The sequence below is a fragment of the Lampris incognitus genome, chromosome 7, assembly GCF_029633865.1.
Source record: "Lampris incognitus isolate fLamInc1 chromosome 7, fLamInc1.hap2, whole genome shotgun sequence".
NCBI classification, from domain to species: domain Eukaryota; kingdom Metazoa; phylum Chordata; class Actinopteri; order Lampriformes; family Lampridae; genus Lampris; species Lampris incognitus.
The window spans coordinates 46,300,631-46,323,834 of NC_079217.1; the positions used below are offsets into that span (position 1 = coordinate 46,300,631).

General features: G+C 44.2%; 1 protein-coding gene across 2 annotated transcripts in view; it reads right to left on the bottom strand.

The window, feature by feature from the left end:
• Positions 1-23,204, bottom strand: part of cuedc1b (CUE domain containing 1b) — a 33,848-nt gene continuing 10,644 nt past the window's right edge. For both annotated transcript variants that reach the window (XM_056283308.1, XM_056283309.1), the window contains exons 4-11: positions 15,117-15,243; positions 14,376-14,637; positions 6,225-6,290; positions 5,941-6,021; positions 5,757-5,850; positions 4,279-4,337; positions 3,858-3,927; positions 1-3,497 (exon numbers count right to left, since the gene is read on the bottom strand). In XM_056283308.1, the coding sequence (XP_056139283.1) occupies position 3,497; positions 3,858-3,927; positions 4,279-4,337; positions 5,757-5,850; positions 5,941-6,021; positions 6,225-6,290; positions 14,376-14,637; positions 15,117-15,243 (760 nt within the window). In that variant the 3' untranslated portion in view covers positions 1-3,496. The remainder of the gene's footprint in view (positions 3,498-3,857; positions 3,928-4,278; positions 4,338-5,756; positions 5,851-5,940; positions 6,022-6,224; positions 6,291-14,375; positions 14,638-15,116; positions 15,244-23,204) is intronic.

Consider the following 23,204-nt stretch of genomic DNA (forward strand, 5'->3'; position numbering starts at 1 on the left):
TTTTAATTCTAAGAAAATTCATAATGAAACAAAATACAGCAATCACAACCTTTTATCATTTGCGGGAAGTTGTGCATTTTTTTTTTACATTTTGACTTTTTTTAATAACAAAAACAACCATACGTTGACTATAATCCAATCTGAGTTGACCCCCCCCCCCAAAAAAAAAAAAAATAAAAATCAGCTTCAATGAAATGATGAAAACATGTTTCTCTGAGCTCCACAGAAAATGACAGGATGATTCTTCCTTTACATGAACATGGGTGCACATTCTGCTGTGAGGGACTGCCAGAGACTGAAATGTGCATTGTGAACAAATACATATTATGATTGGGACAGTTTAAACTCAAAGTACATTCATTACACACTATGGCAAACAATTAACACACATACAGAAACATGTTGAGATCTCAGCAGCCTGTTGAGAATGGTCTTCTGGTTATGTTTTTCTTATTTTATGCTATCTGAGAAAAATAGATTCGTTGACTTGGTCAAACTCTGAGTGAGTATTAATGGTGCATGAAAATTTGCCTACTAGATATGTTTAAAGTTTTATCTACAATACTAAGTGTAAAAAAGTATTCTTTACAGGAACACTACAAAAATGTCCGTCTTTTCAAGTTTTCCTTGCTTTGGAAGACTATGTGTGTATGGGAACTATGGTTGTGCAAAGACAGAGGAACAGAAAATGTCCTGTATTATCAGCACTTGGTGGTTCTTTCCCTGTGATGGCCGTGTCATGTTACGTTTGGGATCAGTTTGTCGTCACACCGCAGTAACAACAAAGACATATGCTGTCATTTGGTTGTAGCTCAATGGGCAGAGCCCCCGGTGTTGTGACAGCATCCACCTAAAGCAAGGCACTGATACTGCCAAGAGTTTGGGGGGAGACTCCCAATGTGAGGAAGTTATTCCAATGTTTCATAGTGACATGTCGTTCTCCTTCAGGAAAGGAATTTGTATTCGAGGCTACTTGCGCTACATGTCGAATGCAAACAAAATGGAGAAAAAAGTCCTTAGAAAGATCACAATTCTACAATTAAGTTCCTGCAAGAAGAATTAACATGGAGCTATTTCCAGAAAACAGGCAGGAGGGTGCTGTTTTTAAGGTTAATTTTGAATGTAGAAGACCAAGAAATCTTCTTGTCTTTGAAAGGGTGTGAGCATTTTGAACCAAGGACACCAAGTATTGTGTGGCTACTAGATTGGAATACATTAATATTGATGGGTTGACTGGAGTGGGTGAAATGTCACATGGAGGAATGGGGGAGCCAGCGGGTCAGGTACCTTATCTCCTCATCCTGACGTCTGGCTCACATCTGACTGGCCCTACAGAAGACTACTACTGCAACCAAAGAAGCTCTGAGAACATCATAACTGAACTTTTCTGACTTTACTTTTTTAATTTCCTTCAGGTACACACTTGCACTGCACACACCAATACAAAAGAGAACTCATATAAAATCAGAAAAAAAACACCTAACATCTAACAACAGCACCCCTATTTGTCAGACTTTGTAAAAAGGATTTCACAAGCCTTAACAATCCAAGCTACAAGAACCACAGGATTAGAAAAGAAAGCTCAGATGAGCTCGTGAAGACTTGAGATATAAATTTCTAACAAAAAGAAGTAATAATACTTACAAGTATAGCTTTCCCCTATTCCAAGTGGAAGGGTAAAAGTATAACAACCTCTCAAAACTTGAAACGTTCAAAACAATGTCATGCTTGGAAGACAAACCCTGCCTCTTCTGTTCTGACTCAGGTCTTCCAGGTTCCTTGATGTTGACCCTAAACATCAGCATGTTGAACCCTAAAACATACCCCTCAAAAAATTATCAAAAAAGCTACATGGAGGTTTTATTATTGCTCAAATCCCTGCAAAACCTTTAAGATGTACATTATAATGGCAATTACATCATAGAAACCCCACTGGTACATTTAAAACTCTTTTTGGAAAAGTATTTCAAATGTACCACAAGATCAACTTCAGTATTTATTTCCATCAACAGACTATTAATGTTAATTCTCACAGAGGTCACATCCCATCACTACCTGAACAGTTCTCCCCCCAGGCCAATTACCCCACTCTTCCGAGCCGTCCCAGTTGCTGCTCCACCCCCTCTGCCGATCCGGGCAAGGCTGCAGACTACCACATGCCTCTTCCGATACATGTGGAGTCGGCAGCCACTTCTTTTCACCTGACAGTGAGGAGTTTCACCAGGGGGACGTAGCGTGTGGGAGGATCACGCTATTCCCCCTAGTCCCCCCCAACAGGTGCCCCGACCGACCAGAGGAGGTGCCAGTGCAGCAACCAGGATACACACCCACATCCGGCTTCCCACCCGCAGACACAGCCAATTGTGTCTGTAGGACGCCCGACCAAGCCGGAGGTAACACGGGGATTCGATCCAGCGATCTCTGTGTTGGTAGGCAATGGAATAGACCGCCACGCTACCCAGACGCCCTACCTGAACAGTTGTAGTAATGATACATCAATAGAAAGCATTCATTCATTCAACATGTAATCAGTCCGACACCATTACATTAATAATACTGGCACTGTGAAATACGCCTTCCTCGCACTACAGCTGATGAGATCAGTGTGGAGGTTCCAGGTTGAAAAAGACCAGGAATATCTGTGATATGGCAGTGTAGTACAACAGTGAAATTTCCGTTGCATAAGATACTTTCTATTTTTTCTTGTCTAGGTTTATAGCATAAGTTCTTAAGCTACGTCGAAGCCTTTAGCGAACCTTGGCTTCAGTGAACAGATGACAGAGGCTGTACTGTAGTGATCAGATGACGGAGGCTGTACTGTAGTGAACAGATGATGGAGGCTGTACTGTAGCTGTGATGACTGTTTACTCTGACCATGGGATGAGCTGTTGGCATGTCAGCAGGCACAACTTGAGCGCAACTCGAACAGCCACAATCCACTTAAATATAATTTTATCCCTGCAACACTGTGTCCAACTATCTAATTCAACGATCGTGAGCATGTACGCTGGACAGGGTCTTATTTCGGTATTTTTTTTGGACTTGTATGTCAGTTTCAGTCGTTGTGTCTGTCTGTGATGAGATTTTTAGAGATGGAACAACATTTAAAAAAATGACAGAAAATCGCTCTAAATGGTTATATACAAAGATATGTACATACTTTGGCTTTGAAATGCCCAACCTGAAGGACCCCAGTCACAGAGATATGAATCATCATTAGGGCTGACGCACCTCTGAGGACACACATGTGAACATCATATTAGGAGGTATGATCATCCAGAGATAGAGGAGTTACGGGCTGCAAGTTGTACGGGGAGAATGAAATCGTTTTGGGGGGAAACTGTCTCGTTCCTCTCCTTGTTTGAGGTTGGTCCAGAGAAAGGGCTAGGCTTTGTACTTGGCTGGTGTTTTAGGGGGAGGAGCCAAAAGAGCTGCAAGGCCAACAGCCAATGGTTCAACCTGATGGTGACCCTGATGTGGTTGAACCTTGGTAGGATCTGAAAGGCAGCAGAGAGTCAGCTCGATTAGTTTTCATGAAAACGGTGAAGCTAAAATAAACACTCAGCAAAACTGTCTGACGTCCTAAAAAGTTAGACTTGAAGATATCATGTCATGTTAAAATAAGCCTTTTTCTACAAGTTTTCCACATGTAAAATAATCTTATCACACACAAACTTCTGCATCTGAAGTGTGACATAATATGCAGTTGTTTGCAGTACCATATCACACATTCACCATACGTCCGGTTCATTTTTTTAAAAATTTTATGGACCACTTTATATTATAGTAATTTCTTTCCAATATTGGGAGAATAATAAAGTCATAACAGAGCTGGACCAACATGCCAGCTGCCTCACTATGATACTGGCCCCGGGTGTGGTTCATCCTCTTTTTGAGTGGTTGCTCTTCTAGACTGACCCTCTTCCTCTGGACGAAGACACAGAGACGCGTTCATGTTCAGAAAAACAAATAGAGAGACATCTTCGTCACTGACAATACAGCACTTTCATTTTCATATACTGACAAGAAACTAAAAAGAACCGAGAAGTCTTCATTTTGCGTGATATTCGAACGTAAATGAAATGTGAGAAACGGTACTTTTTGTGTGAGAATTCACAGCTGCTGTATTAAGACACACAAGGTGACATTATCGATGTGATATTTACTTCATGTTATTGACCACATAAAAAACACCATTTAGCACTACAGTCATGTTGACCTTCTGAAAACAAAGCTATGCTGTTATCATATCTTATGGGTTGTGTAGGTCAGTCTTACCACAGGGGTTGCCCTCCACATCATCGAGGAGGTTGGCTGTGGAATGAGCTGTGCCCAGTCTGGACAACAATTCAGCTAAGGACAATAAAACTTGGGTACAGTCACTTGAGGTACATCAGTCTTGCAAGATAGCGCCCTAGAAGGCTGCTATAGTGGATTTATTCTACCCGATTTGTTCGGTTCGAACTGTTTGTGTTACCGCTGGTGACACAGAAGCACTTCTCCTCTGCAACACAATGAACAGCAGCAGCCTACCTCAGCTTTCAAACCCCCGTACCCAACTATCCTATCATCTATTCTAATATACCCATCATCTTAAGAGGTGCGTTGTTATATATCCATCCATCCAGCCATTATCCGAGCCACTTATCCCAACCACGGTCGCGGGATGCTGGAACCTATCCCAGCAGTCATTGGGCGGCAGATGGAGAGACACCCTGGACGGGCCACCAGACTATCACAGGGCCAACACACACACACACACACACACACACACACACACACACACACACACACACACACACACACACACACATTCACACCTAGGCACAATTTAGTACGGTCGAGTCACCTGACCTACATGTCTTTGAACTGTGGGAGGAAACTGGAGCACCCGGAGAGAACCCACGCAGACACGGCGAGAACATGCAAACTCAACACAGAGGACGACCACCCAAACTTGGACAACCCTGGAGCTCGAACCCAGGACCTTCTTGCTGTGAGGCAACCGCACTAACCACTGCGCCGCATTATATATCTATATTTATTTAAATGTACAATTCTACCCCATATTTAGTTTCATTCACACATTCCACCCAATTCCCTGTAGTGCAAATCTATTTGGCTAATAAAACTGATTCTACTGCAGCTGGAGGAAAATGTCAACGATACTCTAATGCAAGCAACCCCTCTACAGAATTTGAAGAGTATCTACCTTTTTTTGGGATTCCCCCCCCCCCCTTTTCTCCCCAATTGTACCCGGCCAATTAGCCCCCCGAGCCGTCCCAGTCGCTGCTCCATCCCCTCTGCCGATCCGGGCAGGGCTGCAGACTACCACGTCTCCTCCGATACATGTGGAGCCGCCACCCGTTTCTTTTCACCTGACAGTGAGGAGTTTCACCAGAGGGACGTAGCGCGTGGGAGGATCATGCTATTCCCCCCAGTTCCCCCACCCCCAACAGGCACCCCGACCAACCAGAGGAGGCGCTAGTGCAGCGACCAGGACACATACCCACATCCGGCTTCCCACCCGCAGACACGGCCCATCGTGTCTGTAGGGATGCCTGACCAAGCCGGAGGTAACACGGGGATTCGAACCGGCGATCCCCATGTTGGTAGGCAACGGAATGGGCCGCTACGCCACCCGGATGCCCCCTAAGAGCATCTACTTTTTGAATGTCCCTGACAAAAGTAATTAAATATCTGAAAGTGGAAGTTATAAACCTGCATGGATGTGTAGTAATATGTTTAAAGGATACAGATGATGCTTCAGGAGCGTCCTCCTTTTCGACTTTTTCCTCTTTGTCTTCTCTGAAAACGTTCTGGCAATTTCAAACAGCTTCTTTCTTGTTGCTGAACCGGGGCAAACAATCGGGGTCTTAAATAGTCTGGCAGACATGTGTGGTTATGATAAATATGTGGAATTTGAATCTGCGGTCTTACATTTGCCCATGTGTTTGAGTTTATCTCGGAACATGGCGTCATCTGACACGGGCTCCCCTGAGCCTGAAGCATGATGTTCCCCTCGAGACACAGACAACGGTGGTTAGAGGTACAGAAGAAAACACTAATACAATGGCATATGTGCATCTAACAGATGAACTGACACAGCCAGCAAATGTCACTTTGAATGTACAAGACACACAGAATCACACTCAGCAGAATTAAATGTGTACATAGAAAGACAAAAACTGCACTGGAGAGAAGACTTGATGTGTGACATCTACCTGCAGAGTTCTCCACGCTGGATGAATGGCAGGACTTGGACTTTTTTGATTCATACTTCAGGCGGTCTGAAAACAGAGAGCAGATATAATGACAGCTGATGTGAGAACCAGGCTCTAGTCACATGAGGCAGTAAACTTTACTGTGTAAACCCATTTGTGTTGATCAGCCCATGCTCACATATGTGGAGCTTAATGAAGAAGACAAGACAGCTGGATTCGGGGGATGAGTGACTCTGATAGCAGAAGCAAGTATTCTGAATGATTTTTTGACTACATTATCACGAACAAAGTGTACTGCCCAAAAAGTTGCATTTCATTTATAGCAAAAGTCGTCAATTTCAAACAGCTGAATTATTATGGATCATGAGACAGCAATGTACAACACAAGAATGTGAACTCAGCATTATGGGAATGCTCCTCATTGTCTAAAAAGGGCCATAATAATGACAGCCACTTTATTTTAACATTTTGCAGTTGTTTGGTTACAATGAAATGTGTTCTCTGCATGTAACCCATCCTATTGTATAGGAGCAGCGGGCAGCTGCAGCACCCGAGGACCAACTCCAGTTCTTCTTTCCATTGCCTTACTCAGGGGCACAGACAGGAGTATTAACCCTAACATGCATGTCTTTTTGATGGTGGGAGGAAACCGGCGGACCCGAAGGAAACCCACAGACACGGGGAGAACATGCAAACTCCACACAGAAAGGACCTGGGATGGCCTGGGGTTCGAACCCAGGACCTTCTTGCTGTGAGGCAACAGTGCTAACCACTGGGCCACTGTACTGCCCAAAAAGAAATAAAAAATAAAATAAAAACTCATATAAAATCAGCAGAGAACGCTAACGCAGTACTCCACCGCCAGAAATTGTGCCGGCAATATTCCCACACTGGGGGAATTCAGAGAGGTCAGCAAGCGGGGATACAAAGCATGTGCCTTGCCCTGGGAGGCTACCTTCTTGATCGCAATATCTTCCTGTGTTTATCAATAAGTTTAGCATTAAAAAAAAACAAACAACATAAAAACAAATTATCGCACATGTCAAACATAAAACATCTCAAGATCCTCAACGGTGGTTCAGAAATCACTTTGCTTGAAAGCTTAATCAACTTTCTTCATCCACCCATCCATTATCCAAACCGCTTATCCTGCTCTCAGGGTTGCGGGGATGCTGGAGCCTACCCTAGTAGTCAATGGGCGGCAGGTGGGGAGAGACCCTGGATAGGCCGCCAGTCCACCACAGGGCCCACACACACAAACACACACACACACACACACACACACACACACACACACACACACACACACACCTAGGGACAATTTAGGACAGCCGATTCACCTGACCTACATGTCTTTGGACTGTGGGAGGAAACCGGAGCACCTGGTGGAAACCAAAGCAGACACAGGGAGAACATGCAAACTCCACACAAGAGGACAACCTGGGACAACCCCCAAGGTTGGACTACCCCGGGGCTCGAACCCAGGACCTTCTTGCTGTGAGGCGACTGTGCCTTTGAACTTTCTTCATATTTTTTTAAATAGCCGCACAACTACTGTTTTGCCCAGGGCCCATATATCAAGTGTCTCAGAGCAGGAAATCGAGTCCAAAATTTGGAGTAATGCAAATTTGGTCCTACATTTATAAATAGTAATGAGAGCATTTGATCAACTTAGCATTTAGTGTGTTTGTTCTCCTCGCTCAGTGCCAGTTCGTGTCTGTGTAACCTGTGTGAAATGATCCACCCTGTTTTTTTTTTTTAAGTGTTTTGCCTCCAGTGTTTTAATTTCAGGTTTGTGTTCCCTGACTTGCCTTTGTTTACTTATTGCTGGATTTGGTTCGCCTCGTCTTTATGACCTGTGTTGAACCTTGTATATGAACCTTGCAGCAATTACAAGACTGGTTTTGTTAATTACACTAAGTGTATTGTATCTCCTTATCTGAGTCAGGTGTTTGGGTTCTCACCTGTCAGTTTTCCCTGGGAAACATAACAGTAGGAACTGGCCAAACATGAACCCAGCCGACCCAGATTTATATCTGAACAGGCTGTTGGCGTGTGCCTGTGCTCTTCAATACCATGATCAGCAACTTATCTCCACAGCAGAGTTGCTCAGCTGCCCAGAAAAAGCACCAAAGCCTAATAGTGCAGTGGCTCTGCTCATTGCTTCTAACCGACTGCAGCATAACCAGCACCTGGTGAAGGTTTACACTCTAATGCAGTGGTGCAGAGAGAGGCCGTGGGTGAGCCACTTTGTCCCCAGTACGATGACGTACTTGACATCAGCCTCCCCTCTGGATTCTTCCAGATCAGACCCAGAACGTGTACCACCAAACCTGCCTCCTGTCTTCCAGACACCACCAGCTCAGCCTACAGCCACCTCACTGATGTCCTCAGTCTAGCCTCCAGACTCTCCGCTGCCCAGCATCAGAGTCTCCACTCCCCAGCACCACAGTCTCCACTGCTCAGCATTACAGAGTCTCAGCTACCCAGCATTATAGAGTCGCCGCTGCCCAACATAACAGAGTCCCTGCTGCCCAGCACCACTACTGAGGTCCTGCCTGTACTCATTCCAGAGCCATTCGCCGTCCGGCTCCCGAGCAGTTGACCATTTCTTCTGATACCCAGACTGATCCCGAATCGTTGGCTGCCCTTGCCGATGCTCAACATGGTCCTGAGTCCCGAGCTGTCAGCTGCACCCGCCAACACCCTGCCTGACCCCGAGCAGTTGGCCGTCTTTGCCGACGCCCTGCCAGATTTCCAGTAGTCAGTCGTCTTTGCTGACAACCAGCTGGACTTCCAGCCATCGGCCACGCCTGCCAACACCCTGCCAGACCTCCAGCCATCAGCCACACCTGCCAAATTTCCAGCAGTCAGCCGTCTGCGCCGACCCACAGCCAAACCTCCCAGATGATCAGACAGTCGTCTTCGCCATTGCCCAACCTGACCTGCAGCTGCCCGAAGTAGTGGAGTCCTTGGTTTTTGGGTGGCTTTTGAGGTTGCCTGGTTCCTGCTCTCTTAAGAAGGCCAGCTCCCTGCTTCCTGAATCCCTTGTGGCCCTGCCTCTGGAGTCTGCAGAATCCCCTGCGGGCCTTCCGCTAGAGTCAACTTCCTGTGTTTCCAGTGGCCCAGCTTCCCGTGTTTCCAATGGCCCAGTTTCCTGTGTTTTCCAATGGCCCAGCTTCCTGTGTCTCCAGTGGCCAAGCTTCATGTGTCTCCCGCAGCCCAGCTTCCTGTGTCTGCTGGGGCCCAGCTCCCTTGTCTCTGTATCCTGAGTCTGCAGCATTCCCAGCGGCTCAGCTTCCGGGGTCTCCTGCGGCCCAGCGTCCCGTGTCTCCAGTGGTCCAGCTTCTTGTGTCTCCTGCAACCCTGCTCCCCATGTCTCCTGTGGCTCCGCCTCCAGGATCTTCAGCAGCCCCGCTACCTATGACTCCGGAGGTTCAACCCCCAGGTTCCTGTTCCTTCAGTCCTGGGGCCTCTGTTCAGATTCTCCTGCGCTCTACTGGCCAACCAAGCACTGCCTTCCTGATTTTCTTTAATCTGGTTGGCTTCCTGAGTGGTTCCCCCTTCGTTGCCCACCTCCCGAACGATCCCACCTATGTTGCCAGCCTCCAGAGCAGTTCCGCCTATTCTGCCAGTACTGTCCACGTCAGCGGTCCTGCCTGTGTCGCTGACCTCCTGAGCAGTCCCACCTACGTCGCTGGCCTCCAGATTATCCTCCAGAGCAGCCCCACACATCTGGTCATCCTCCTACCCATCCTCCAGAGCCGCCCCACCCTCCATTCCTGCATCCTTGTCGCCCTCTGGATCGCTTGCGTCCGTTAGTCCTGCCCTCAGGCCGTCCGCCTGAGATCCCCGGCCTCATTCATCAGCTCCTAGGCCACTTGCGCCTGAATCCCTCTGCCAGACCCCAAAAACATCTTGGTACATGTCTTTTCTTAGCATTTGTTGTTTTAATCCCTGTTTTAATGATGTTTTAATCCCTTTAAAACCCCTGTTTTGATGTTTTAATCCCTGCTGTTTTTAATCTTTGGTTTTAATAAACAGGTTTTTGAGCCCTCAACCACCATCTTTTTCAGTGTTTCTGTGCTGGAGAGTCCCAGCCGTAGTGCAGATTTGCCACAGTTATTATCACGATAATCATCAAGAATTTTAAACAATATCAATATATATCCTGATATCTGTTTACATGTGCAAAAAGTGCATATTTAAGACTCTGAGGTTCATCATGTTGAGCTGTTTAGTAATATTAAGTATAATATCAAACCAAGGCAAGTTTACAAATAATACTCCCTCAAATATTTCAGACCGTATTTTGTGAAAAACCTTAAATTCTAAATTCTTGTTATCATTAAAATTTACACAACACAATTGTATAACGGGATTTGACAATATCCAAATTTCATCCAGATACAATACCATTGAAAGATGATAAACAAAAATATTGAATTATTGACCAATTCTACATTATTGTGTGGACTACAATATACGTACATACATGATGTGACTGTGTACTTCGATTTTTGACTGTGCCCCCCAACTTTTTACTCTAGGTCCCACATGCTGCCTAAAAAAAGTCAGCATAGAGCCCTGTCTCATTATATTACTTGGTAATAATTTAATGTTTACAAGGATGTAAATAAGGGTGCTTAGCTGTGAGTAATTTAGACTTCATTTAACATTAGCTACTCTGAATTTATGTAAGCACGTATGCTTCCAACAAACTAAAAAAATGGCCAAAATATTACATCTCAAAATTTGCCTGGAGAGTGCACTGTGTTAGTGTTTCCTTGCACTGCTACAGTGTAAACACACTACCCTCATTCAAAATGAATGGCAGGACTTGTGTTTTCAACGCATTGCCTCATGCTGTCTGAATTCAGTCTTTGACCATCCATCCATTATCCAAGCCACTTATCCTATTCAGGGTCGCAGGATGCTAGAGCCTATCCCCGCAGTCAATGGGCGGCAGGTGGGGAGACACCCTGGACAGGCCGCCAGTCCACCACAGAGCCGACACACACATTCACACCTAGGGACAATTTAGAATGGCCGATTTACCTGACCTACACGTCTTTGGACTGTGGGAGGAAGCTGGAGCACCTGGAGGAAACTCACACAGACACAGGGAGAACATGCAAACTCCACACAGAGGACGATCCGGGATGACCCCCAAGGTTGGACAACCTCGGGGTTCGAACCCAGGACCTTCTTGCTGTGAGGCAACCCTGCTAACCACTGTGCCACCGCGCTGCTAGTCTTAGACTAATCCAATCTAATATGTTAGATGTCAAGTAAAAGCAGTGCAGAATCTTATACTGAATAAGATATACGCCAAGATCCCTTGACAATGCTCTAGAATTTCTGCATATTTTATCCCACTTGTCATCCTCCAAAGTCAAATGTAAGTCTCTTTCTCATGCCCTTTAAGGAGCCAAGAGGGCTCCATGACCATGGCTTTGCACTAGCATAGAGTAAGACACTGTGGCCTCATGACCTCCACCATGCATTGTTAGCATATGAAACTACCAGCAACCTTTGGAGGCTGATGGCTAGAACTGAAAATTGCACATCAAAAGTGATGCCCCTGCAGATATCGCCACTGGTGGTGTTACTGATTTAATTTTGTCAGGCCTTGCCCTGACTGGCACCCCAGCATAAAACAGTCAAACCACTATAAACTATATATAGGCCTACAGCAATTCTAACGCTAACATGGCAAGGCTCTTTCTTTTCACTGTTTTGTGATTTGTTAACGTGTTTTTGGATTTGTATTATATTGCATTTATTTGGCATTCCTTTGGTACCAGCTACGGTAATTATGTTGTTTGTTTGTTTTTTTCCAGTGAACTCATATTACTTGTCAAAATCGTTATCGAGCCCTTCTGGTGATCTTCGACAGTGTTTTTCATGATCAATTTTTTACATTTCAAAATGGATATGGATTGAATAGAAGACACCTGGATCATGGACACTTTACATACTCATAAGTGGACACGTCACATGCACATACACACCACTAGCATCTGCCTCACACTCCACAGAACGCTCTCTGGATTACATCCTTCTTGGTCTTTTCTCCGCATTTTTTTCTGTCATCTCTTTTATCACTATAACTGCTATTCTAAACTGATATTGATATGCTTAATTTAATTATGTTTTGTCGGGCGTCCAGGTAGTGTAGCGGTCTATTCCGTTGCCTACCAACACGGGGATCGCCAGATCGAATCGCCGTATTACTTCTGGCTTGGTCGGGCGTCCCTACGGACACAATTGGCCGTGTCTGTGGGTGGGAAGCTGGATGCGGGTATGTGTCCTGGTCGCTGCACTAGTGCCTCCTCTGGTCGGTCGGGGGGCTTGTTCGGGGGGGGGGGGGGGACTGGGGGGAATAGCGTGATCCTCCCACGTGCTACGTCCCCCTGGTGTAACTCCTCACTGTCTGGTGAAAAGAAGCAGCTGGCGACTCCACATGTATCAAAGGAGGCATGTGGTATTCTGCAGCCCTCCCCGGATCGGCAGAAGGGGCTTGGAAGAGTGGGGCAATTGGCCAAGTGCAAATGGGGAGAAAAAGGGAGGGGGAAATCTTACGTTTTGTGGAACACATCTGTTTCTATTTCTGTGTTAAAAAAAAAAAGATTGATGTACCAATAACAATGTTCTCTTGTAAACAGGAGAAAATAATTAAGTATGGCTTAGACTTCAGACAGCATGCTGCCTGCACCCCCATATATATTGATGGGAATGCAGTGGAGACAGGAGCCAGATTTAAATTTCTGGGCTCAGACATTCCAGAGGACCTAACATGGCCTTTCAACACCTCCTCCTTGATTGAGAAGGCATAACAATGCCTTCACTTTCTTTGGAGATTACTTAAAGCCAATAATTCCTCCAGAGTCCTCACCAATTGCATCACTGTCTGGTATGACATCTGCTCAGCCACCGATCTTGCAGCAATAAAGTGAAAACGACCCAATTCACTAGCCAGTCCTCACTCCCTCTATTTTGGACATCTACACAAAATCCCGCCAAAAAACAATTCAGACCCCATCCACATGGGCCACAAATTGTTTGTGCCACGGTCATCAGGGAAGTAGCATCACAGTTTCTCATTAATGAAGAACATCTACCTCCAAACTCAAGAGTTCTGAACATATGCCACCACCCCAGACCAGACCTAGTGTCATTTGAACATTTCAAACATATCCCTGCAGATTGCCATCGCACAGACCTGTATTTCCTACTTCTCTGGACTTGAATCTAAGCTGGAATTTAGACTTGAACAGAGTATAAGATCAGCAGGGCTTAATTTTTGCTGGATCCTGCTGAAACAGGATCCGGGGCCTCCTAGATTGGATCCAGCATCTCCTTTGTCACTATCAAAATATGTAAATAAATTTTGTGTAATACTTAATGTTCTCTGTTCTGTCATTCTTTTATTTCCCACTGAAGTTACTTGTAATTTGCTTGTTTGCCTATTTTGGATCCATTTTAAATCTGATTTTTAAAAAAAAGTAAGAGACATCAGCTGGTCAGTCAGCGACACCTGAAGCGTGTGAGTTTTGTGCACGTCACGTGAGCTAATGTTACTGCGATTTGAATTAGGATACTCTCAGCAACAAGGAGGATATCAGTAAAATGTCAAAAAGAGAATCAATTATTTCTTCGAACCAGTAGGTCAGTCAGACCCTAAGCAGGCTAAAGTTGTTTCAACAGGGTGGCAATGATGGCACTGTCGACAATACTGAAACGGAGTGGAGGAGATCAACAGACAGACAGATAGACAGAACACGTCACTTAGTTTGGTTTCCTGCTTGCTTTTTGTGGTTGTAAACAGAACTTTCGGCCTTAATTCCATTTTCCCCCATTGCAGAGATCCACAGACAGAAGGGAAATGACAAGGGAAGTGATGGGACAGTCAACGAGAGTGAGGGGGGGGGGAGAGGGAGAGAGAGAGAGCGAGAGCGAGAGAGAGGGAGGTCAATTCATGTGAGGTCAATGTCTAATGTTCCGTTTACTACATATTAACTGTTCCAAGCTTGACTTGGCTTTACTTAGCCATGGATCACATGATCAAATGCCATGAGGGCATTTCCTGTGTGCATAAGTTGTTGTTATTGTTGTTGCATAATGAAAAGTGTATGCTTATAGCTGTACCTTTTTCTAAGGCAATGAGAAATTCTCGGTTGCGCTGCAGCTCCCTCATAAACTCCTCGTTCTGCAGGAACAAGGCAATACGTTCATCTTCCAGGTATTGCTTCAGTTTACTCTCTCGCTCCACAGCTCCTGCCACTGCACCTTGCACTCTACCGGCTCCCTCAGTCACTGACCTACAACTAGTCTGAGCTGTCTGCTGGCTCGTAGTTGTGACGGAGAATGAGGGCTGGGACAGACTTCTCTCAGAACTCTTCAGAGGGACCTTAAGCAAGACAGATAGATAGATAGAGAGAGAGAGAGAGAGAGAGAGAGAGAGAGAGAGAGAGAGAGAGAGAGAGAGAGAGAGAGAGAGAGAGAGAGAGAGAGAGAGAGAGAGAGAGAGAGAGAGAGAGAGAGAGAGAGAGAGAGAGAGAGAGAGAGAGAGAGAGAGAGAGAGAGAGAGAGAGAGAGAGAGAGAGAGAGAGAGAGAGAGAGAGAGAGAGAGAGAGAGAGAGAGAGAGAGAGAGAGAGAGAGAGTCACACTTGCTAGGAGGCAAAAGAAGAGCAGAGATAATTTAAAAGGCCCTGTCAACTTTAGTTTTTTTACGGTAATATTGCCAATAACTACAATTCTTACATTTTAAGCATATTTTACTTTGAACATTTGTCCAGGGCAGTCTCTTTAAAATATTGTATTTGTAAATGAAAACATAACAAGAGTGTGCCAGCATTGTATCTATTTGTCAGGATGTCACTTATTACCTTCATAGTCTCCAACTGTTGGGGTAAAATCCTCAGAAAATCATATGGGAGATTGCCAAGCATTGGAGGGTTCCAGTTCCTGTAGCTCCCACTCTGTCTGTGCCCTGAACACTGCAGTGCTTCCAATCTATGGGGGCAGTTTGAAGTAATGTAATATATTAGTAACACTTTCAACACGATCGGCATTTGAAACCATGCTTGAGTATTTCCAGCTTTTTGACTGTAATTCATCACATCTCTTGAGCGTTAACATTACAGTGAAGGCACAAGTCGAGGAACACCGGACACTGTACGTGACATTGTTCATTCATTTGTTTTCGAATTAGAAAAAAATACTGAGAAAAGTTAATGAATACAATCTTGATGATGCCATTATTGACATTTTCCCAAGTAGCCCTAAGCACCATAGCATCACCTAAAAAGTCTAAAAGCTTCATTTCATGCTTTCAGCCGACAGTGCCCCCGCATTTCAACCATTGCATTAGATTGAAGAGAAAACATTTGGACACTGCAAAGACATCAAGAGGGGTTTCTAAAGCTAGCTGCATTCCTACATCACCTTTTCTTTATATACATGTTCTATATTCTATAAGCATTTTATTTCACATTTGTATGAATTTTTATCTTTGATCAGTCAAATTTGACATCATCCTTGGTGATTTTAATATTCATACTTGTAGTGCAAAAAATTAATTGGTTCATGATTTTTCCAATTCAATTGATTCTTTTAAATTCATTTAACCTGATCCTGGTCCAACGCACAACAAAGGTGATACATTTGATATTATACTGACCTTGGGAGTTACTGTAGATAAGATAGAGAAATTAGATTTCCCCATTTCCGACCATATGTGTGTGATGAACTTGAAATTAAGAGTATAAAACAAGAAACCCCATATTTTTAGGTTATTGTTTAGTAATAAGTTGAAATATATGTTAAGTTCTAAGATAACTGGCAAAGTAGTAAAACTGCCAAGTAAGATGAATGGCCTGTATTTTCCTTTTTTTGTAAACTAATTATTTTATATACCGTTTATTGTATTATATACAGATAAATATGTATTTATTGTTGTAAGTGTTTCATACATGTACCAGTAGAGGGAGCTTGTGACCAAGTGAAGCAAGAAGTGCGTGTAGAGCAAGCAAATGCATCTTGCTCGTGGCATTCCACTGCTGTATGAAACAAACTCTGCTATAGCTGTAATAAGGGCTTTGTATCTATATTTTATACGCCTACAGGTACAGTTGTCATTCCATTCATTTGGCTCAATTGCCGCTGCGGCAAAGGTCACGCGACGATTGAGCCAAATGAAAGGGAGACTTTGGGAGAGCTTCTTTATCCAGCACTAGCTGTATGCAGTATGCACCAACAACCACCAGCGAGCAAATGTGAGCAGTCCAGACCAGCACCGTGTAAAGAGAGAGTCTGGCCAACTGGCTACACGGGCGCCATATTGCCTACCGCGATATTCAAAATCGCGCTCGCTTCATGATCTCTCATGCTGCACTTTCAAAGAAATAAGGGAAAACAGAGAAAGGGGTTTGACATTTTAAGGCCACACCACTGCGTAAATAATTTGGAGAGGCACTTTATGTATTTTATTTAAAGAGGAGAGGTGGCGAAGGCGTACGAGTTTAAATACTTGGGGTCAACTGTCCAAAGTAACGGGGTGTGCAGAAGAGAGGTGAAGAAGAGAGTGCAGGCAGGGTGGAGTGGGTGGAGAAGAGTGCCAGGAGTGATTTGCGACAGAAGGGTACCAGCAAGAGTTAAAGGGAAGGCTTACAAGATGGTTGTGAGACAGCTATGTTATATGGTTTAGAGACAGTGGCACTGACGAAAAGACAGGAGGTGGAGCTGGAGGTGGCAGAGTTGAAGATGCTAAGATTTTCACTGGGAGTGATGAAGAAGGACAGGATAAGGAATGATTACATTAGAGGGACAGCTCAGATTGGACGGTTTGGAGACAAAGCAAGAGAGGCAAGATTGAGATGGTTTGGGCATGTGTGGAGGAAAGATGTTGGGTATATTGGGAGAAGGCTGCTGAATATGGAGCTGCCAGGGAAGAGGAAAAGAGGAAGGCCAAAGAGGAGGTTTACAGATGTGGTGGGAGAGGACATGCAGGTGGCTGGTGTGACAGAGGAAGATGCAGAGGACATGAAGAAATGGAAACGGATGATCAACTGCGGCGACCCCTAACGGGAGCAGCCAAAAGTAGTAGTAGTAGTTTTTGGACAAGTGGCTCTAAAAACTCGACTAGGAGTTGTTGCCAGGTTAGCTATTACCCACGGTTTTCATGCATTACATGACCACTCCACCTCTACTAGGTCAATGACCGCACTGCTACAATATGCTAATAGGTGAGCTATAAAAAATGGGAGCAAGGTCTGGCGACCAGGCAAACTGGTTAAGGAATGTCCTCACTTAGAGCATAATATCTTAAGACTTCAGATGTGTTTAACTGTCACGGTTTTCATGGAATATAAAATGAATATAGGTGAATGACTTTCGTTCATTCTAAAGCAATAAAAAAAATTGTTTAAAACAAACATAGCTCAACCATGGGAAACGTTTTCTTGTAGCTACTGAGATTATTTCAATCTGTGACTGTAATTAATCCTACTCCTGAAAATGTCTTTTTATGGTGAAGTTTTAACATTGGGAGTTTACGGCACTTCCGCATCTAATCCCCCTCATGATGTCAGTTAAACAAGCATGGTGGTGAGGTGAATAAAGCGAATTATTTTTGGTTCATCCAGTGTTCCTTCAGTTCTCCTGTGTTGAGATCAGCAGTGCATATTTTGCTGATTTGTAAAATACGATCGATGTCTCATTTACTTTCAACACTCATACCCAAATGCATCATGGGCACTGTCGCTGCCCAAGCTATATCAACAGTGCGCATGTGTGCAGCAAGAGAGAGAGAGCGAGAGAGAGCAGCCTCGGTTGAGCAAGCTAGAGAGTGAATGAAGAGAGGGATCAGCGATAGCGAGAACAAGTTCCGAAGGTTTTTAATCACCGCAGCTGCGGTGAGTAGTTTGCGAGATTAGCCGCGGACACACACACGAACAAACGCATACCGCCTGGTAGAGATAAGTTTTCACAGTTGATGTAGTGTTCACCAGTCACTTGCGCAACTTCCAACAAATTGTCTGTGAATGTTCTCATTCATCCAGGTCATGGTTATCCAAAGGAGTTGAATCAAGTGCAACTGGACTTGTTATTATATCCGTGAAAACGTTCCACCTCTCATCCAAGAGGCTTCCTCAGTTCGTGCCTTCCTGACTAGATGAAGCTAGTCTGACTGGCTGGTGATGAGACTCAGAATTTATCCTCTTTGGAGTCGTTATCAGAGCTATAGAAGTCATGGATTTTGCTTCTTGAACACTTTTGGGTGTATTTTATGGATTTTGGGCTGCTGATCACGAAAATCACATTAAACATTTTCCTATCACATAACACTTTGAAGATATAACCTATTTTTGTGATTTCCTGTCATATTTTAAGTCTGCTAGTATATTGCTTACAAAGCAAGCTGTTTTGGTCAGTCCAAGCATACTTGGGCATGCACTCAGTGTAGGTGCTATGCAAATGTTGTCTTAGGCATACCTGGGCATGGTTAGTCAGGTTAGATGCTGGCAGACAGGCTATAAAAGCTGCTCACATTTACAGATGCTGTTTGGACAAATATTGATGCACACGTTCTTCAGACAATAGCATAGTGAGTATACGTAACAATAGGATTTATTGTCTTCAGGAAGATTTAATACAGCAGAAATGTCTCGTCAATGCTGCAACAGCTGCGATACATTCTGTTACATCTGTGGTGAGTATATGCTTAAGGCTCAAACACACCATGACTGCACTTATTAAGAAAGCCTATGAGCTTTACTTCGGATGTAAAATTGGTGACCTAGAGAAACCCTGGGCTCCTCACATTTGTTGTACAACATGTGAAGTCAACCTGAGAGCTTGGCTCACAGGTACTCCGAAGTCAATATCATTTGCAGCCCCAATGATATGGCAAGAACAGAAGGATCACGTGATGGACTACCATTGCATTGCTAAAACATCTGGCAGAGCAGGGCCACAAGGCCAGCCTGAGTAAATTGCAATTTGTCTAGGAAAAAGTCACCTTTCTCAGTTACGAGATCTCTAAAAAAAAAAAGTAAAACACTGAGCTCAAAATGAGTGGAAGCCATCCTCAAAATTCAAAAAGCTTTCAACAAGAGGTAATTAATGTCATTTTTAGAGAGGACAGGCCACTGTAGACAGTTTATCTGTAACTGTGCATCCCTGGAGGCGCCACTATTATCTATTATGCATGGCCATGGACTAAAACCAACTGACAACGTGATGTAGACAGAGGCTGCTGACGCAGCTCTCACTCAACTAAAACACACTTTGACTACCACGGCCACTTCAGGACAGACCATTCACAGACTGTGGACAGAGAAGGAGGTTTTATGATGTCTGTTGAAACGATAGAGAGAGACAGAGGGGGGAAAAAAAGGCTAAGTGCATGTGTAAATAACGTATAGTAGTCTGAGGACGGGCGTCCATGTCCGCCAAAGTGTTTGTTTTCTTTTTATGTAAAATTGGCAAATGGGAAGGGCCATGTGTCAAAATGGGGGATGGTGAACACAGTATTTACACAAGCCTCAAACCACCCTCCCCCTGGCCACCCATTTGATCACCTAAAGATGGATGTCATTGAACTAACACCATATGAGGGAAAGAAATATTGCCTTGTGATTGTTGATATGTTTTCTAATTGAGTTGAAGCGCCCCCTACAAGAAAGGCAGACGCCTCCACAGTAGCCAAGGTGCTAGTAAGAGATATTATTCCCAGATAAGGAATACCACGGAAGACCAGCAGTGATAACAGTACACATTTTGTAAATAGTGCTACTAAACAACTTTTAACATTTTTGGGTATCAATCTGAGGCAACATTGTGCCTATCCCACAGAGTGGTGGAGCTGTTGAGAGACAGAACGGGACAATTAAAAATAAACTGCTCAAATGTTGTCATGAGACAGGGCTCACATGGATAAAAGCACTACCGTTAGTGCTGATGGCCATGAGAACAAGAGGGGGGGCTGCAACAGGTCTGTCGCCTTTTGAAATCCTCACAGGCAGACCAATGAACACTGGAATAGCCCTTCCTCTGCAAAATCAGGTCCTCAGCTCAGACCTCATGGAGGATATAATGCTTGACTATTATGTGCAGTTAAACAAAAGGATAAGTTCTATTCACATGCAGGTGAGGTCAACATTTCCACAGCCAACAGAGGGTCCGCTGCACAACCTGAAGCCAGGAGATTGGGTGCTGATAAAGGACCTAAAGAGAAAATATCGGAGAAGCCCTTGCGGGAGGGGTCCCACCAAGTGCTTTTGACCACACCTGCAGTGATGAAGGTGGAGGGGAGAGTCAGCTGGATACATGCCAGCCCCTGCAAAAATGTGCCCCCACTCAAGACGGAGGTCCGGGGTGAGAGACCCGCTCCGCTCACAAATGAAGAAGACAAGTAGATGTGGCCAGCTCCCACTGAGGTTTAAAAAACCTACTGAGAGCCAACGGTTGCTACGCTATATGGAAAAGTATTATTTTATCAAATTGAGCCTTATAACAATAAGGTACCATTGAGGTACTTTGTAGTGATGAGGCCAGCAGGCAGGCAAACAGGCCCTGGCATCCTTTTAGGAGAATGGGGTTTGGTCACAGGAGAACAATGTATTGTTTTGCAATAATAACTACTGTGACTGTCGGTTCCGCTTTATGGGTGTTTGATTCTCCACAAGACAACACTGTTGTAACAACAACCCCCATTACATTCTCATCCACCACCTTTCACCCCCACCACAGGCAAATTCCCAAACATGCAGATGGCAGGAGATAGATGTCTATTTGTGCAGGAGAGATATGTGTGATAGAGAGAGCCTAGTTTATCCTGGTCAGCCGGACAAAGTTTATCAAAGTTTATTGGTCATGGATAAACGGCAATCAGTATTGCCTCACTACATGTAGAACAGGATAATAATAAATAATAACAATAATAATAATAATAACTTTATTTATACTTAGCACAAAAAGTAAGGAAAGCTGTGTTTGGTAGATTATTTCTTTGGTGTAAAAACGCTTCTTGGCAATAAATCTTATACTGTTGGAAAGCCTGTTTGTTTCCCTTTTAAATGATGCCACATTTGTAAGGAACATGCATTTGTGGGATGAGCAGCAGAGCTGAGTATGTGGGTTGCGCCCATGAAAAATTTGCCAAATCTTCTCCGCTAATGCCAAACAGCTTATTTTGCTGTTGCTATTGACTCTTGTTTTGAGCTTGTGGTACCCCAGGTGCTGACAATTAGGTGCCTGATATAAGATTTATTGCCAAGAAGCATTGTTACAACAAAGAAATAATCTACCACACACAAATTTCCTTACTTTTTGTGCTAAGTTTATATAGAACCCCCCCCCCTTTTCTCCCCAATTGTATCCTGCCAATTACCCCACTTTTCCAAGCCCACCCGGTTGCTGCTCCACCCCCTCTGCTGATCCGGGGAGGGCTGCAGACTACCACATGCGTCCTATGATACATATGGAGTCGCCAGCCGCTTCTTTTCACCTGACAGTGAGGAGTTTCACCAGGGGGACGTAGCACGTGGGAGGATCACGCTATTCCCCCCAGGTTCCCCTCCCCCCTGAACAGGCATCTCGACTGACCAAAGGAGGCATTAGTGCAGTGACCAGGATACATACCCACATCCGGCTTCCCACCCGCAGACACGTCCAAATGTGACTGTAGGGACATCCGACCAAGCCAGAGGTAACATGGGGATTCGAACCGGCGATCCTCGTGCTGGTAGGCAACGGAATAGACTGCTATGCTACCCGGACGCCCCTATATAGCACTGTTCTAAAACAATGTTACGAGGTGCTTTACAAAGAAATAAAACCAGACAAGGCAAAAATAAGAGTAAATCAAATAAGTAAGAGTAAAAAATAAAAATAAAACATTAAACAGTATAAATAAATAAAAACAAATATCAAACATTTGTAAAAGCTTTCATAATAAGAAAAGTTTTAAGATGAGATTTAAAAGAAGCTAGAGACTTGGTTTGCCTTAGTTCAACAGAAGAGAGGTCCATAGTGTGGGGGCTCTAACAGCAAAAGCCCGATCATCCTTTGTAACCAACCGAGACCTGGGAATAACCAGCAGGGCTCCATCTGCAGACCTTAATGGTCGAGGGGGCGTACACCAAGTCAATAAATCACAAATATAGGAGCAAGACCGTTTAAGCCTTAAAAGTAAGCAATAAAATTTTAAAATCAATTTGAAATATAACAGAGTCAGCATAGGCAGGCAAGCATGGGAGTGATATGGTCAAGTCAAGTCTACTCAATTTTGTTTGTATAGCCCAATATCACAAATTGCAAATTTTCCTCAAGGGGCTTTACAGCAACACAACATCCTGTCCTTAGACCCTCACATCGGATAAGGAACAACTCCCTATAAAAGTCACGCCTATTTGTCCTGGTAATGAGCCAAGCAGCGACGTTTTGTACCAACTGCAGACGATGGAGGGCACCCTTACTGATACCCGAATAAAGTGCATTACAATAGTCAAGCTGAGAAAGATAAAAGCATGTACAACTTTTTGCAGATAAGCAACTGATAAAAATTACCTAATTTTGGAGATTAGCTTGAGGTGGAGAAAGCATGACTGAAATCAAAACTGAGGTTAGCATCGAATATTACCCCAAGATTCCTAGCAGTCCACTTAAGACTACCTGACAGAAATCAAGATTAGTAACAAAAGGGCTGATGGAATTTTTGGGGGCAAAGACTCATCATCATTAAATTTGAGAAAAATGTCAGACATCCAGGATTTAATGTCTGAGAGGCAAGTTGTGAGATTTGCTAGGGCGCTAGGATACTGTACACTGGTAGTTACAGACCAACCTACAGCTGAGGGCTTGAAACAGTCTGCCGTCTGGTGCCAAAATGATGGAAAGCTCACCTGCCGTATAGCTGAAGATTGGCTACCAGGGCATCAATCACAGATATGTAAAGACATTGCTAACTCCAC